Source organism: Suncus etruscus, chromosome 4 (assembly GCF_024139225.1).
Source record: "Suncus etruscus isolate mSunEtr1 chromosome 4, mSunEtr1.pri.cur, whole genome shotgun sequence".
NCBI lineage: Eukaryota > Metazoa > Chordata > Mammalia > Eulipotyphla > Soricidae > Suncus > Suncus etruscus.
Window position 1 is genome coordinate 634,831 of NC_064851.1, and position 12,608 is coordinate 647,438.

Genomic DNA, 12,608 nt, shown 5'->3' on the forward strand with positions numbered 1-12,608 from the left:
CAATCCCCGGCGTCCCATATGGTCCTCCAAGCCATGTGTGATTTCTGAGCGCATAGCCAGGAGCGTCACCTGGTATGGCCCAAAAATAAAACAAAACGAAACAAAAAAGTGAGGCTGGAATGATAGCACAATGGCAGGGCATTTGCCTTGCATGTGGCCGACCCAGGTTCAATCTCTGGCATTCCGTAAGGTCCCCTGAGCCTGCCAGCAGTGATTTCTGAGCAGAGTCAGGAGTAATCCAAGTGCCACCGCCGGTGTGGCCCAAAAAATCAAAATAAAAGGAAAAAGAATAATTCAGTCACCATACAGAGATTACAAACTAACCAGAAATGAGGATTGTAACCGCCTTTATGAATATAAGTAGGAAGGATATTAGGGCAAAAATATTCAAAAAGATTTTTCTATAGAGGGGCAGGAGAAATAGTATAACAAAAAGGCTCTTGCCTTCATGCAGCTGACCAAGATTCAATCCCCAGAACTTCAGATATCCCCCAAGCTCACCAAAAATGACTCTGATTGCACGGCCAGGAGTAAGTCCTGAGTATCACAGATGTGCTTCTCCATCCCCCAAAAGTAACAAGATTCTTTTGGGTAAAAGGACCACTGGAGGGGCCGGGAAGGTGGCGCTAGAGATAAGGTGTCTGCCTTGTAAGCGCTACCAAGGAACGGACCGCGGTTCGATCCCCCGGCGTCCCATATGGTCCCCCCAAGCCAGGGGCGATTTCTGAGCACATAGCCAGGAGTAACCCCTGAGCATCAAACGGGTGTGGCCCAAAAACCAAAAAAAAAAAAAAAAAAAAAAAAAAAGGACCACTGGAAAGCACAGCTGAAACAAAGCCCCATGAGCACTGGAGTCCCATATGGCCCATCAAGGACTAGGGCCAGGCTCCTATGCAACCCCTGCTCATAACAACAGCAATGAAATGAAGAGAAATAAAGACATTTTTAAAGCTGCTGCTACACAATTCTTGAGTGCAAAACTCACAAATTTTAGTTTCATCCCAATGAAACTTACTCAATCCAGATCACCGTATTTCTACTGTCACCTTCTTTAAGTGTTCCAAAATCTGTGGTCCTTGTGACTTCAATGTCACCTTTGTTTTTCAGTAAAAGAGCTTCACACATCTCATCAGGAGACTTGCCCACAGCAGAAGGTTCTCTAAAGAAAGCACACAAACCAGCATCATAGGCCACTTGGACATGAGAGAAAGCTGGCACCCCAAGGAGGGTACCCTGAGGTGACACCTCTCTCCAAACTTGCATCCCCTGCAGTGAGTGACCTGAGAGCATGGAGTCCTTCTATCTCCTAGAAGTTCTCAACAATCTTCTCCTTAGCACCCCCAGACTGTAGGGTGGTTCATGGCTTACGCAAGACCCAGAAAGCTTTCCCAATTATATGTTTTACTGGTGGATTTTTTGTTTTCCAGAAACTAGAAATCCAAAAATTAAGCTGACTTCCCCTTCAACAGACATGCTTCCCCAATGTCCTCATTCCAGAATGCCAAAGGCCACTGCGTGTGGCCTCCCCCCAAAAGAGTGAGACAAAGATCCATAAATCAGACCAAGGATAGCTCAGTGACAAAAGAGTAAGACTGGGGCCAGAGAAATAGCATGGAGGTAAGGTGCTTTGCCTTGCATGCAGAAGGTTGGTGGTTCGAATCCGGCATCCCATATGGTCCCCCGAGCCAGGAGGAACCTGAGTGCTGCCGAGTGTGACCCAAAAACAAACAAAAAATAAAGACTGGGAGTCGGATCCCCACTGCAGCCCATGTGTGCTGTGCTCTGTTGTCTGGGACCACTGGCACAGCAGAGTGGGCAGTTGCTGGGCACACAAGGCAAGTGTGTGACCTCCTGGGCACAACAACTATAAGATCCACAGGGACCAAAATGAGACTCAGCAGTCCAGTTCTTGCCTTGTGTGTATGTGGTCCTGAGGCTTCGCTCCTGCAAGCATGAAAGCAGGTATGTGGCCTCCAGGGAACATACACAGGAACACCATAATACAGACATGACCCACAGTCGGGAGTCACCAGTCAGCAGAAGGACCTTTAACTCCAGCTTCAGCCAACCTTGGAGACTGCAGAGACCCTCCAGACACTCTCTTTCCTTGCTACTACCCACCTCAGCTCACAGGCCCAAATTTGGGTTTCTTAGCGTGACTCTTATATGCATGTCCAGGGTCACTTCCTCCCAGAGCAGTACTATCCTTGCCACCTCTGCAGAGGGGTCATTCATAGTGCACCCCCATGCCATTACTGGCTTTACAGTGAGGTCATGTACTTCCCCCTCATGTCCTTACTGCCTCTTCAGTGGGGTCATGTAACCCCCTCCCCAGTGTCCTTACTGCCTCTTCAGCGGGTCCAGGCACAGAGCTCTCCACATGTAGCAGGACTGGCTGCTCTCCACCACCACGGCATTCACCACATCAGCCCGATGTGGCACATAGTCTTTAGGAAGCGTCAGGGAATCCAACGTGAAGAAGATACTGTCATCCAGCACCCCATTTCTGCCACAGAGGCTGGAAATGGTGACCTGCCAGCACAGCAATGGACAGCATGGAGAAGCACGCAGAAAGCTCTGCACCCCCACCAGTAGGGCCCGGAGGGAAACTCTCCAGTGAGTGAATCTAAGATGGCCACAGCCAGGGAATCTACTGGGTAAAGGGGATGACTGCTCTGACAGCACCCACACAGAAATGAGCAAGTGGTGCCCTACAAGCCACATCCCTGTGATCTCACCCCCCCCCCACCTTCACCCTCCATAGACTCATTCTCTCTCAACCCACCTCACTCCTGATCTGGCACCTTTCATGGCTGTGCTCAAACCCTCTGTGGCAAGAAAACTGCTGAGCACTTCCATGTCGACCACCAAGCGTGCTCGGCTGTTTCTTACCTCTTTCAGGAAACAATGTTTACTCCTAAGAATACAAGCTCTTTCTCACCCAAGACTGAAATGGATTCATAAAAACTCTCACACACACCCAGGATAACCAAGGCCAGGATGGGCAGGACAGTGGCATGAGTGAGGCAGCACCTACCCTGTCCACGCGCTTGTACCTCAGTGGCTTCACTGACACGGCCTCGCTGTTCCTTGAGCCTGGCCTTATATAGTACTCGGCCTCCACCCAGTCTCCTTTACAGGGCTTAAATCCTCCAAGACAAGGAAGAAAAGAACTTTAGCGACATGGTGATGTGCATCAGGTCAGTATGCGGTTCCCTCTGGACCCACTGGACAGCATTCGACTACTGTATCTGATCTGAGCCAGAGCCAAGGGGGAAAGGAAAGCCAGGCTGTCCTTCCAGGGGCAGGGACAGGGGCAGGGTCAGACCTGGTGAGGTACCAGAGCCACGTCAGTCACTGGTCAAGGGAAAGGTGCTAAGGCCTGGAAGGTGAGCTAAGACAGAGCACTTGTATACTGAGTACAGTCTTCATGTGATGATCTGAAGCCCTCAAGGGCCCTGACCTAGGTCCTGGTTACTGGTATTTTTAAGCTTGGAACAGGACAGAGCCCATGGGATTCAAAAATATTACAAGTGGTGCCCGAATCTGTCTAATTTGGCAATAAATCAGCAGACTGTGACTACACAGATTCTGAGAATCAGGCAGGTATTTTGGGGCTTCCCAGAGCTGACCCTGAAAAGCAAAGCAGCTAGACTTACGGACTCAGAAGTAGAAACCCTCATTCCAATGGTTCCTACCTCAGGGACACACTTAGTGTCTGTGAAAGTTCTACATCATTAGGACACTGGCACCAGTAAACAGAGGCCACACAGCTCACAGGGAAGGGAAGCCCTAAAACACACTGTCCGACTAATGTCTTGGCAGAAGAAACTTTCTGCAGCCCAACTCTACTTTAGCTGTACTGGACACATAGTTAAGGGTTCACTGGACACTCATAGATTCAACAGCTGGAGCCCCACTACTGATGGTCACACAAAATCAGCCCTAGCATATCTCCTCTCCTACCCCACTCCGGACGGTCAGAACATACACATGGGTCCCAGGAAATCAGGTCTGGAGCACTGTGTCTCCTGTCCCACTCCCAAGACACCACTGCCCTGCACTGTAGATGGGAGTAACCCCCTACTCCATCCTAGGAGTAGCCTCCCTGCTCCATTCAGCCCTGCCCTCAGTTTACAGTCCCTGCAAACAAAGAACATGAAGAAGCCATGCCTCCATGAGTCAGGTGCACCAGCAAGGCACCCCAGCATCTGCCAAGCCAAAGTCTCAGAAACTATATCCTGCCTTGCCTGAAAGTAAACAGAAACTTCAGCTTATTTTGACCTTTGAGAGAGTGAGGGCAGTCAACATGTGCTTGTCAGTTAGTTAGTCCTGAGGCCACAGCCAGGAAGCTGTACACAGTATAGGCCTCTCATCTGTCTTTACAGTCTCGCCCCTGTCCATTATCCTAGAGACAGGAGGAACACAGAAGCAACTGCTAAAATGAACTGAAAAACTGCAAACTGAGCTCTTTGCAGAAAAGCTCTGCTGCCCCTCTCCTTAATTCTTCCCTCATTCTCTTTTTCTCTCCCTGTTTATGCTACATCTGGCATGTGGACCTCTCTGAACATGACTGATGGTGGGGTCTGTCTGCCAGCAGTTCCACCACTTGTTTTCAGACTTTCAGAAAGTCCTCAGACTTTCTCTACCTCCACAAAGTGGACACCATTTCCTGCTGCATGGGCACAAAGACTGGAACAGTAGGCCACAGAGCTGAACAACCCCAGGGTCACTTGGTTCACCATCCTACACAGTCACGTGTCTACTTCATTTGGGGATCTCCAAGGTTAACAAGCAAGGTCAAAGTCCTGGCATTTCCATTCAAGGAATGTGAAACTTCAAGTTACCCACTGAGCTCACCAAACCCCACCACAGCCACCAACAGTTTTAAAAAAAAAAGAATTCTAGTCCCTACTCACTCCCCAACATGCAACTTAAGGAGTGTGGAAGTCAATTTCTGGCCATTATAGTGTGCACAGGTCCGTCTCCTCATGGAAGGACTCTCTTACTTCGCTTCCTCCCACTCTTTGCAGGCAGAGAGGCATTTAAATTAAACGCAAAAAAATGCCAAGTTCTTTAGGCAAAAAACCAGTGTCATCTACCAGCTTAACAAATTCAATTCTGGGCAGAATTTATTTAGTTTTTCTCTCTGATACCCCAGTGTTGCTGGAGTGAGCTGGTGCTACAGGGCCTGAGCACAACCTTCAGGCTTGTGAAGCCAGGTGGAGTATTACTCCGAGTAGCCCCTGGGCTCCTGATCACTGCTTGGGAGACCACAAACAGAAAAGTTCTCTGGGGCTGGAGCAATATGACAACTGGGAGAGTACTTGCTTTGCATGCAACCAACCCAGGCAACCCTGGCATCTCATATGGTTCCCAAAGAACCATCAGCAGTGATTCCTGAGTACAAAGCCAGGAATAACCCCTGAGCATCACCAGGTGTGGTGCCCAAAAGTCAAAATGAGCATAATAAAATAAAATACATATGTTCTCAAAAAGGCCAGGTAATCCCCGAGTCCCTCCGTACATCACATCTATCCTATACAGCAGAACCTCTACTCATGTTGGAAATCTGTTCTGTGCACCCAAACTCTCAGAACAGACAAAACATGCATCAATCTGATCTTTTGTTAGACATTAAACCTAACCATGTTGAATCGAGTCCTTTAAAAAAAAATCCTAAAGCACACAAAAATATCAAGGTGCACAACAGTCATCTGACATACCTTCACAGACACTCTCCATAGAGAAGTATGTACTCTGACTGATGTAGCCAGCACCTTCCAACAATGATGTCACGCAGCCAATCAACACTCGAGGGCCATAGTTCAACAGTCCCTTGCCATGGTTTTTACTGTCATCTTCCCATTTATCAGAGACGGCTTCCACCTGCAAGACAACAAACCACTATTTAAACCATGAGGAGACACTAGAAAAGCAATCTCTCAAACTCAGGTCTAGAAATGCTCAACAGAATAGTAGCAAACCAAATACAGCAGTACACTGAAAGGATTTTAATCAGCATGACTGTGACCAAGTAGTTGATCCCAAAAATTAAGATTTAACATGAGGGGCTGGCGCGGTGGCGCTAGAGGTAAGGTGTCTGCCTTGCCAGCGCTAGTCTAGGACGGACCGCAGTTCCATCCCCCGGCGTTCCATATGGTCCCCCAAGCCAGGAGCAACTTCTGAGTGCATAGCCAGGAGTAGCCCCTGAGCGTCACCGGGTGTGGCCCAAAAACCAAAAAAAAAAAAAAAAAAAAAAAAAGATTTAACATGAAAACAAATTGATAAAAGGAAGAGTAGGTGGGAAAATATAGAATCACATGAGCTGACACAGAAGCAGCCAACAAATTTCAACACCCTTCTAGTCACTCTGTCCTCCTGTGTCATCAGACATTCATCTGCACCGGTTCATACAACACAGGGATGGGGTTTCAACAGCAAGTAGTTCCCCGGGACACCAACTGAGGGGCCGGATCCTACAGGGAAAGGAATAGCCACCTAAAGGCAATCAATCTCTAGGGTCCCATGATTTCCAGTTTATCTCTACCTTAGGGGGCTTTTCCTCAGGCTCCATGCATTTGCAGAAACAGGTTTATTTGTTCACAAGGTTTGATAAAGAACACAGAACAGACACATCTGGGGAGGTTGGGGGAGTGTCCTGAGTTCAGGATTTGTCCCCATGGAAATGAGAACATTTACCTCTGGGACTCAGATGTGTGCCTGCTCTGGTTTCCAAACACTGTACTTCGGGGAGGAGGACATTTGGTGCAGTCTCCTCACATGGGCCTATCACATCCTTCACTTTATCTTCTTCTTTAGGGCTGAGGCTGAGAGTCCCTGATCTTTCTGGAGACCAGACCCTCCCAGGAACCCCACAGGGCTTTGATTCATGAAGAAAAAAAAAAAAAAAGGCACTTAAGGGCTTCAGGAGAGTGTGTCTAAGCCAAACACAAATCAGCACTAGATACACTCCCAGTGCACCTTCACTCAGGAAATTACAAGGGTGAAGACTCAAGGTATTTTTCTTTTTTTTGGTTTTTGGGCCACACTCAGTGACACTAAGGAATTACTCCTGGGTATGTGCTCACAAATCGCTCCTGGCTTGGGGGACCATATGGGGACGCCTGGGATCGAACCAGGTCCGTCCTGGATCAGCCGCGTGCAAGGCAAATGCCCTACCACTGTGCTATAGCTCCTGCCCCTAAAGGTATTTCTTTTGTTAAATTTACATATAACAGGGGCCGGGTAGGTGGCGCTGGAGGTAAGGTGTCTGCCTTGCAAGCGCTAGCCAAGGAAGGACCTCGGTTCGATCCCCCGGCGTCCCATATGGTCCACCCAAGCCAGGGGCGATTTCTGAGCACATAGCCAGGAGTAACCCCTGAGCGTCAAACGGGTGTGGCCCAAAAACCAAAAAAAAAAAAAAAAAAATTTACATATAACAATACTCAACTCTAATTAAAAAATTCACAATATCTGAATTAAAAAACAAGATGATGAACCTCTTTAAAAGGAGGAAAAAATACAGTTCTCTTTGTACTCAACTATAAATAAAATTAAAGTGCTTTCCTTAGGATCAGGACCATGGCAGCAATGCTGGTGTTTCGCATGTCTGTTAAAAACAGTATTTCAAGTCCTAACAAAATATCTGTCAAGAAAAATATGCGAAATCATCCAAACTGGAAAAGAATTAAATTCATCTCATAAAGACAACATGATCGTAAATGCAGAAAATGCTAAAGATGCCCTCCAAATGCTGTTACACTAATGAACCAATTCAGCACATTTTCAAATTCTAAAATCATTCTGTTTCAATCTACACATCTACAACAATCTAAAAAAGCAAAGAAAAGACGTAATTCCAGGGGCCAGAGTGACAGTACAGCAGGGAGGGCGTATGCTTATCCTGTACACAGCCAATCCAGGATAGATTGCTGGCATCATATATAGTCCCCAGAGCCCCGTTCAGTGCCTTTTTTTTGGGGGGGGGGGTTTGGGCCACACCCAGCGGTGCTCAGGGGTTACTCCTGGCTGGCTCCTCAGAAATAGCTCCTGGCAGGCACGGGGGACCCTATGGGACACCGGGATTCGAACCAAGCACCTTAGGTCCTGGATCGGCTGCTTGCAAGGTGAACACCGCTGTGCTCTCTCTCCGGGCCCTCAGTGCAATTCTTGAGTGCAAAGCCAGAAGTAACCTCTGAGCGTTGCAGGATGGGGACCGAAAAGACCAAAAAAAAAAAAAAATCCATTTACAACATCATCATAAAAGTATAAAATTGGGGCTTGAGAAAGAGTACAATGGGTAGCGCACCTCCCTTACAGACAACCAGCACAGGCTCAACCTGTAGCACCCCAGAGATGCTAGCTAGATCCCCATGAATCCCCATAGACCCTCCAAGCCCCGCCAGGAGTGATCCTTGAGCAAAGAGCGCACAGTACGGCATAAGCATCACTAAGATCCACACTCTCCAAAAAAAAAGAAAAGTGTTACACAATAGAATATTAGGCAGCTGTCAGGAGAGATGGTCATGAAATTCTCCTATACGTGGATGTACGTGGAATCTATCATGCTGAGTGAAATATGTCAGAGGGAGAGAGACAGACACAGAATAGTCTCGCTCATCTATGGGTTTTAAGGAAAATTAAGGGGGCTGGTGGGATAGCACAGCGGTGGGGCGTTTGCCTTGCAGGCGGCAGATCCAGGGCGGACCTGGTTTTTCCCTTGAGTCTTCTCGACAGTTGGTGGTAGAAAAGGAGGTAAAGGGCCCGGAGAGATAGCACAGCGGCGTTGGCCTTGCAAGCAGCCGATCCAGGGCCCAAGGTGGTTGGTTCGAATCCCGGTGTCCCATAGGGTCCCCCGTGCCTGCCAGGAGCTGTTTCTGAGCAGCCAGCCAGGAGAAGCCCCTGAGCACCGCCGGGTGTGGCCCAAAAACCAAAAAGAAAAAAGAAAAGGCGGTATCACCCACTTTTCCTTGTGGTCCTGGGGACTGAGAACAAGTTTCACGCAGGGAAGGCAAACACTCTGCCTCGCCACTCATCGTTTGGGTGTCTCCGAAGCACAGCCTGGGATGCTCAGGAATCGCTCCTGGTCGTTCGTGCACAGGGGGATCGGAGGCGATGCCAGGGATGGAACCCAGGCTGGCCACGTTTCGGGCGAGCCCCTCCCTGCTGTCCGCTGTCTCCGGCTCCAATTTTCCACCGCAGGTCTAATATCAGATACAGAAGGAAATCGTCCCGAGTCGTCCTTGACGCTCGCGCGGCTGGAGCCTTACCCTGAGGGCTTTGAGGCCGTTGGACACCCGGTTCTCCTCCACGACGGCGACCACCTCCTGCCCCACGCTCAGCAGCATCTTGCCGCGCCACCACGTCGTGCGAGAAGTAGACGAGGTCGTCGATCATGCCGTAGTCGCCCGCAGTACCGCGTCACCCACGCCCTGCACGGTCCTCGGCTTGCTTGGCACCTGAGGGCGGCCGCGGGAGGGGAGGCTGTGGGACGGACGGACCGGACGGACGGACGGACACACACACAGACGCGCACACACGCACAACACACATCACCAGCACACACACGCACCCACGCCCCAGGGAAACCCTCCAGGCGCTGCCTTGGGCGGACGCAGCTGGGGTCAGGGGCCCTGCCCCGGTTTAACGAGGAGCGACCGGGGGCCGGAGAGAGGACAGCGACGGGCTCCGGCCTTGCACGGAGCCGACCCCGGACGGAGCCAGGAGGAAGCCCGGAGGCCCCCGGGGCGGACAGGCGAAGCCCGACAACCCGCCCGCGGGAACCCCGAAGGCGGGATGCGCCCCACACACACACACACGCCCGCGGGCCGAACCTGCCGCCAGCTCGGACGCGGGCGGCCCGGCCTCGTCGCCCGGGCCCTCCGCCTTCCTCCAGAAGAAGGACACCACTCTGGCCGCGAGGTGCAGCATGGCCGCCCGTCCGCCTGCCCTCTGCCTGTCCGCCCGAGGCGAGAGGCTCAGCGGCCTGCACGGACGCACGTGGCCTTCGCACGTGCCTCTCTAGCGGCCCCGCCTCCCTCCCCTCCCTCGCCGAGGCACGCCTGCGCTTGCGGTCACGCGCCTGGCCAATAGGATGCGAGGATTCCTGCCTCGTGCTCACGCTCCCCTCCCCCTCCCTGCGCCTGCGCTGTCGACAGCGGATGGCTCGACCAATGGGATCACGAGGGGCGCCTAGACCGTTAACGTAAAGCTGGGGGGGCAGGGGTGGCTGGTAACAACCCTCGCGAGCGTTGGTGGGCGGGGCTCCCGTCTGTGGGCGGGGCTTCTGTCGGTGGGCCAGCTGGCCCCTCCCTTCCTGTCCTACTGAGAGGGAACCCTCAAATGGTGGCCCCGTCCTCTGCCACCTCGAGCCACTTCCCTCCACTTTTTTGAGAGGTCGTGCACAGAATGTCAATTGCGACGAGTATGAAATTCTGGTACATTCCGAAATGCTTTCTTTTTTGTTTCCTTGATTTTAAGATTTTTAAACTTTATTTATTTACTGATTGGATTCATTCATTGATTGGTTTGTGGGTCCCACTACCCCGGCGGCACTCAGGAGTTACTCTCGACTCTGCACTCAGAAGTCGCTCTTGACAGGCTCAGGGGACCCTATGGAATGCCAGGAATCGAACTGGGTCCCTCCCGGGCAGGCCACATACAAGGCCAATGCCCTACCCTGTGCTGTCTCTCAGGTCCCCTTTTGTCATTTTTGTGGATGGTTTGGGGGCCACAGCTGGCAGTGCTCAGGGGTTACCACTGGCTCTGCACTCGGGAATCACCCCTGGAAGTGACTGGGAAGGGGGGACCCTATGGGATACTGGGGATAGAATGCAGGTTGGCCACATGCAAGGCCAACACCTTTCCTGCTGCTGCACTAGCACTCCAGTCCCCGAAATGCTTTTTGTGTCAGTATTTGAAGGCCTCCCTATTTGAGCCCTCGAGCAAATGGGAATTTACGACCGTTGACCTTAAGGGGCTGGACACCACCTCTGTTTCTGGTGCAAAATTCACCTAATTGTGGCTTGACTTCAAATACTTCTGTGTGTGATCCTTGGTTCACCTTGACAAATGTGAAAGATGCAGATCTCTGCCTCCGGAGTAGGGGGTCTCATAGAACTCATTTGTTGTTGTCTGGATGAAATGAATCACCAAGTATTTCCCCACTCCCTGGCAGTCTCCACTCTGCAGAAGGGCTCGGCTGATGGCTCCACTCCAGCAAGAAAAGAGAAAATATAGAAGCAAGCAGCTTTATTTGTTCTGGGTTGTTTTGTTTGGGGACCACATAGGGCAGTGCTCAGGACTCACTCCTGGATATAGAAGCAAACAGTTGTGCTGGAAAGAGGCTGTACACAAGGCTCAGAGGAAAAGAAAGGATCTGGGAGGCAGTGCTCGGGTTGACTGCAGGAATTCTAAGATGGGAGGGATCCTGCTCCTGACCCGCCTCTGAGCACCCACTGGCTTATCTTCCTTTCTCCTGTTATAGGGTGACACTTTCGGCTCTGCTGAAATAACAGGTACCCCCTCCTGAGTGTCCAGCTCACCCACACAAAATGCTTATGACAAGACGAGACCAGAACATAACTGGGAGGGGACCGAGTGATGGGCGGTGGGGAGGGTGCTTGCTTGCACACAGTCGACTCAGGTTTTGAGTCCTGGTTTGAGTCCCCACCCCCGACTTCACCAGGAGTAAACCCCTGAGTACTGCTGGGGTGTGACCCCAAAACTGGAGGGGGGAAAAAGAACTTCACTAGAGCAAGGCCAGCACTCAGAGGACTCCAATGCCCCATAAGTGGTCTCTCTGGTCCCTCATGTTTGGCCCCTGCTTTATGCTACTCACCAGGGAACAGCTTGCACAAGGCACAGAAGTTGTCGCATTGCTTGTCATTTCCCTGCCAACTAAGAGAAGCATAGAAGTGCCAACGGAGCATACTAACTCCCCCAACTAAGGAGCTGAGGAGATGACCCAAGGGGCTGAAAGCATATGCAATGCATGTGGGAGCTCCGAGCTTGATCCCTGGCATCATTGGGCTCCAAGGGCCCTGAACCAAATTTAAAATAGTTGGCAATGAGAGGATAGGAGTGATAGTACAGCAGATAAAGCATTTGCCTTGCATGGGGTGACCCAGGTTTGAACCCCAGCATTCCATATGGTTCCCTGAGTCCTGCTAGGATGGTCCCTGAATGCAGAGCCAGGAGTAACCACTGATCACTGCCAGCTATGCCCCCCCCCCAAATTAGCAATTAACTATAGAAAAAATTTTGTTTGTTTTGTTTTGTTCCTTTTTTGGGGGAAGGCACACCCAGCGGCACTCAGGAGTTACTCCTGGCTCTGTGCTCAGAAATCGCTCCTGGCAGGCTCGGGAACCCTATGGGATGCTGGGAATTGAACCCAGGTCCATCCCAGGTTGGCCATGTGCAAGGTAAACACCCTACTGCTTTGTAGGCCCTGGGAGATTTGTTTGCAGGAAGGCTCTAGCAGTACTCAGAGAACCATTCATACGTGGTGCCAGGAATTGAACTGGAGTTAGCCAAGAACAAGCCCCTCACACCACATTCTGTGGGGTGGGGGTTGTGGACTCCACATGGGCTCTACTCTGATCCTT

The 12,608-nt window shown here is 50.9% G+C and overlaps 1 protein-coding gene across 1 annotated transcript in view; it reads right to left on the bottom strand.

Annotated features, from left to right (window-relative positions):
* Positions 1 to 9,350, bottom strand: part of MOV10L1 (Mov10 like RISC complex RNA helicase 1) — a 42,797-nt gene extending 33,447 nt beyond the window's left edge. Inside the window, exons 1-5 of the mRNA XM_049771501.1 lie at positions 9,273 to 9,350; positions 5,727 to 5,889; positions 3,038 to 3,150; positions 2,345 to 2,532; positions 2,132 to 2,216 (exon numbers count right to left, since the gene is read on the bottom strand). Of these exons, the coding sequence (XP_049627458.1) occupies positions 2,132 to 2,216; positions 2,345 to 2,532; positions 3,038 to 3,150; positions 5,727 to 5,889; positions 9,273 to 9,350 (627 nt within the window). The remainder of the gene's footprint in view (positions 1 to 2,131; positions 2,217 to 2,344; positions 2,533 to 3,037; positions 3,151 to 5,726; positions 5,890 to 9,272) is intronic.
* Positions 9,351 to 12,608: the final 3,258 nt, after the last annotated feature.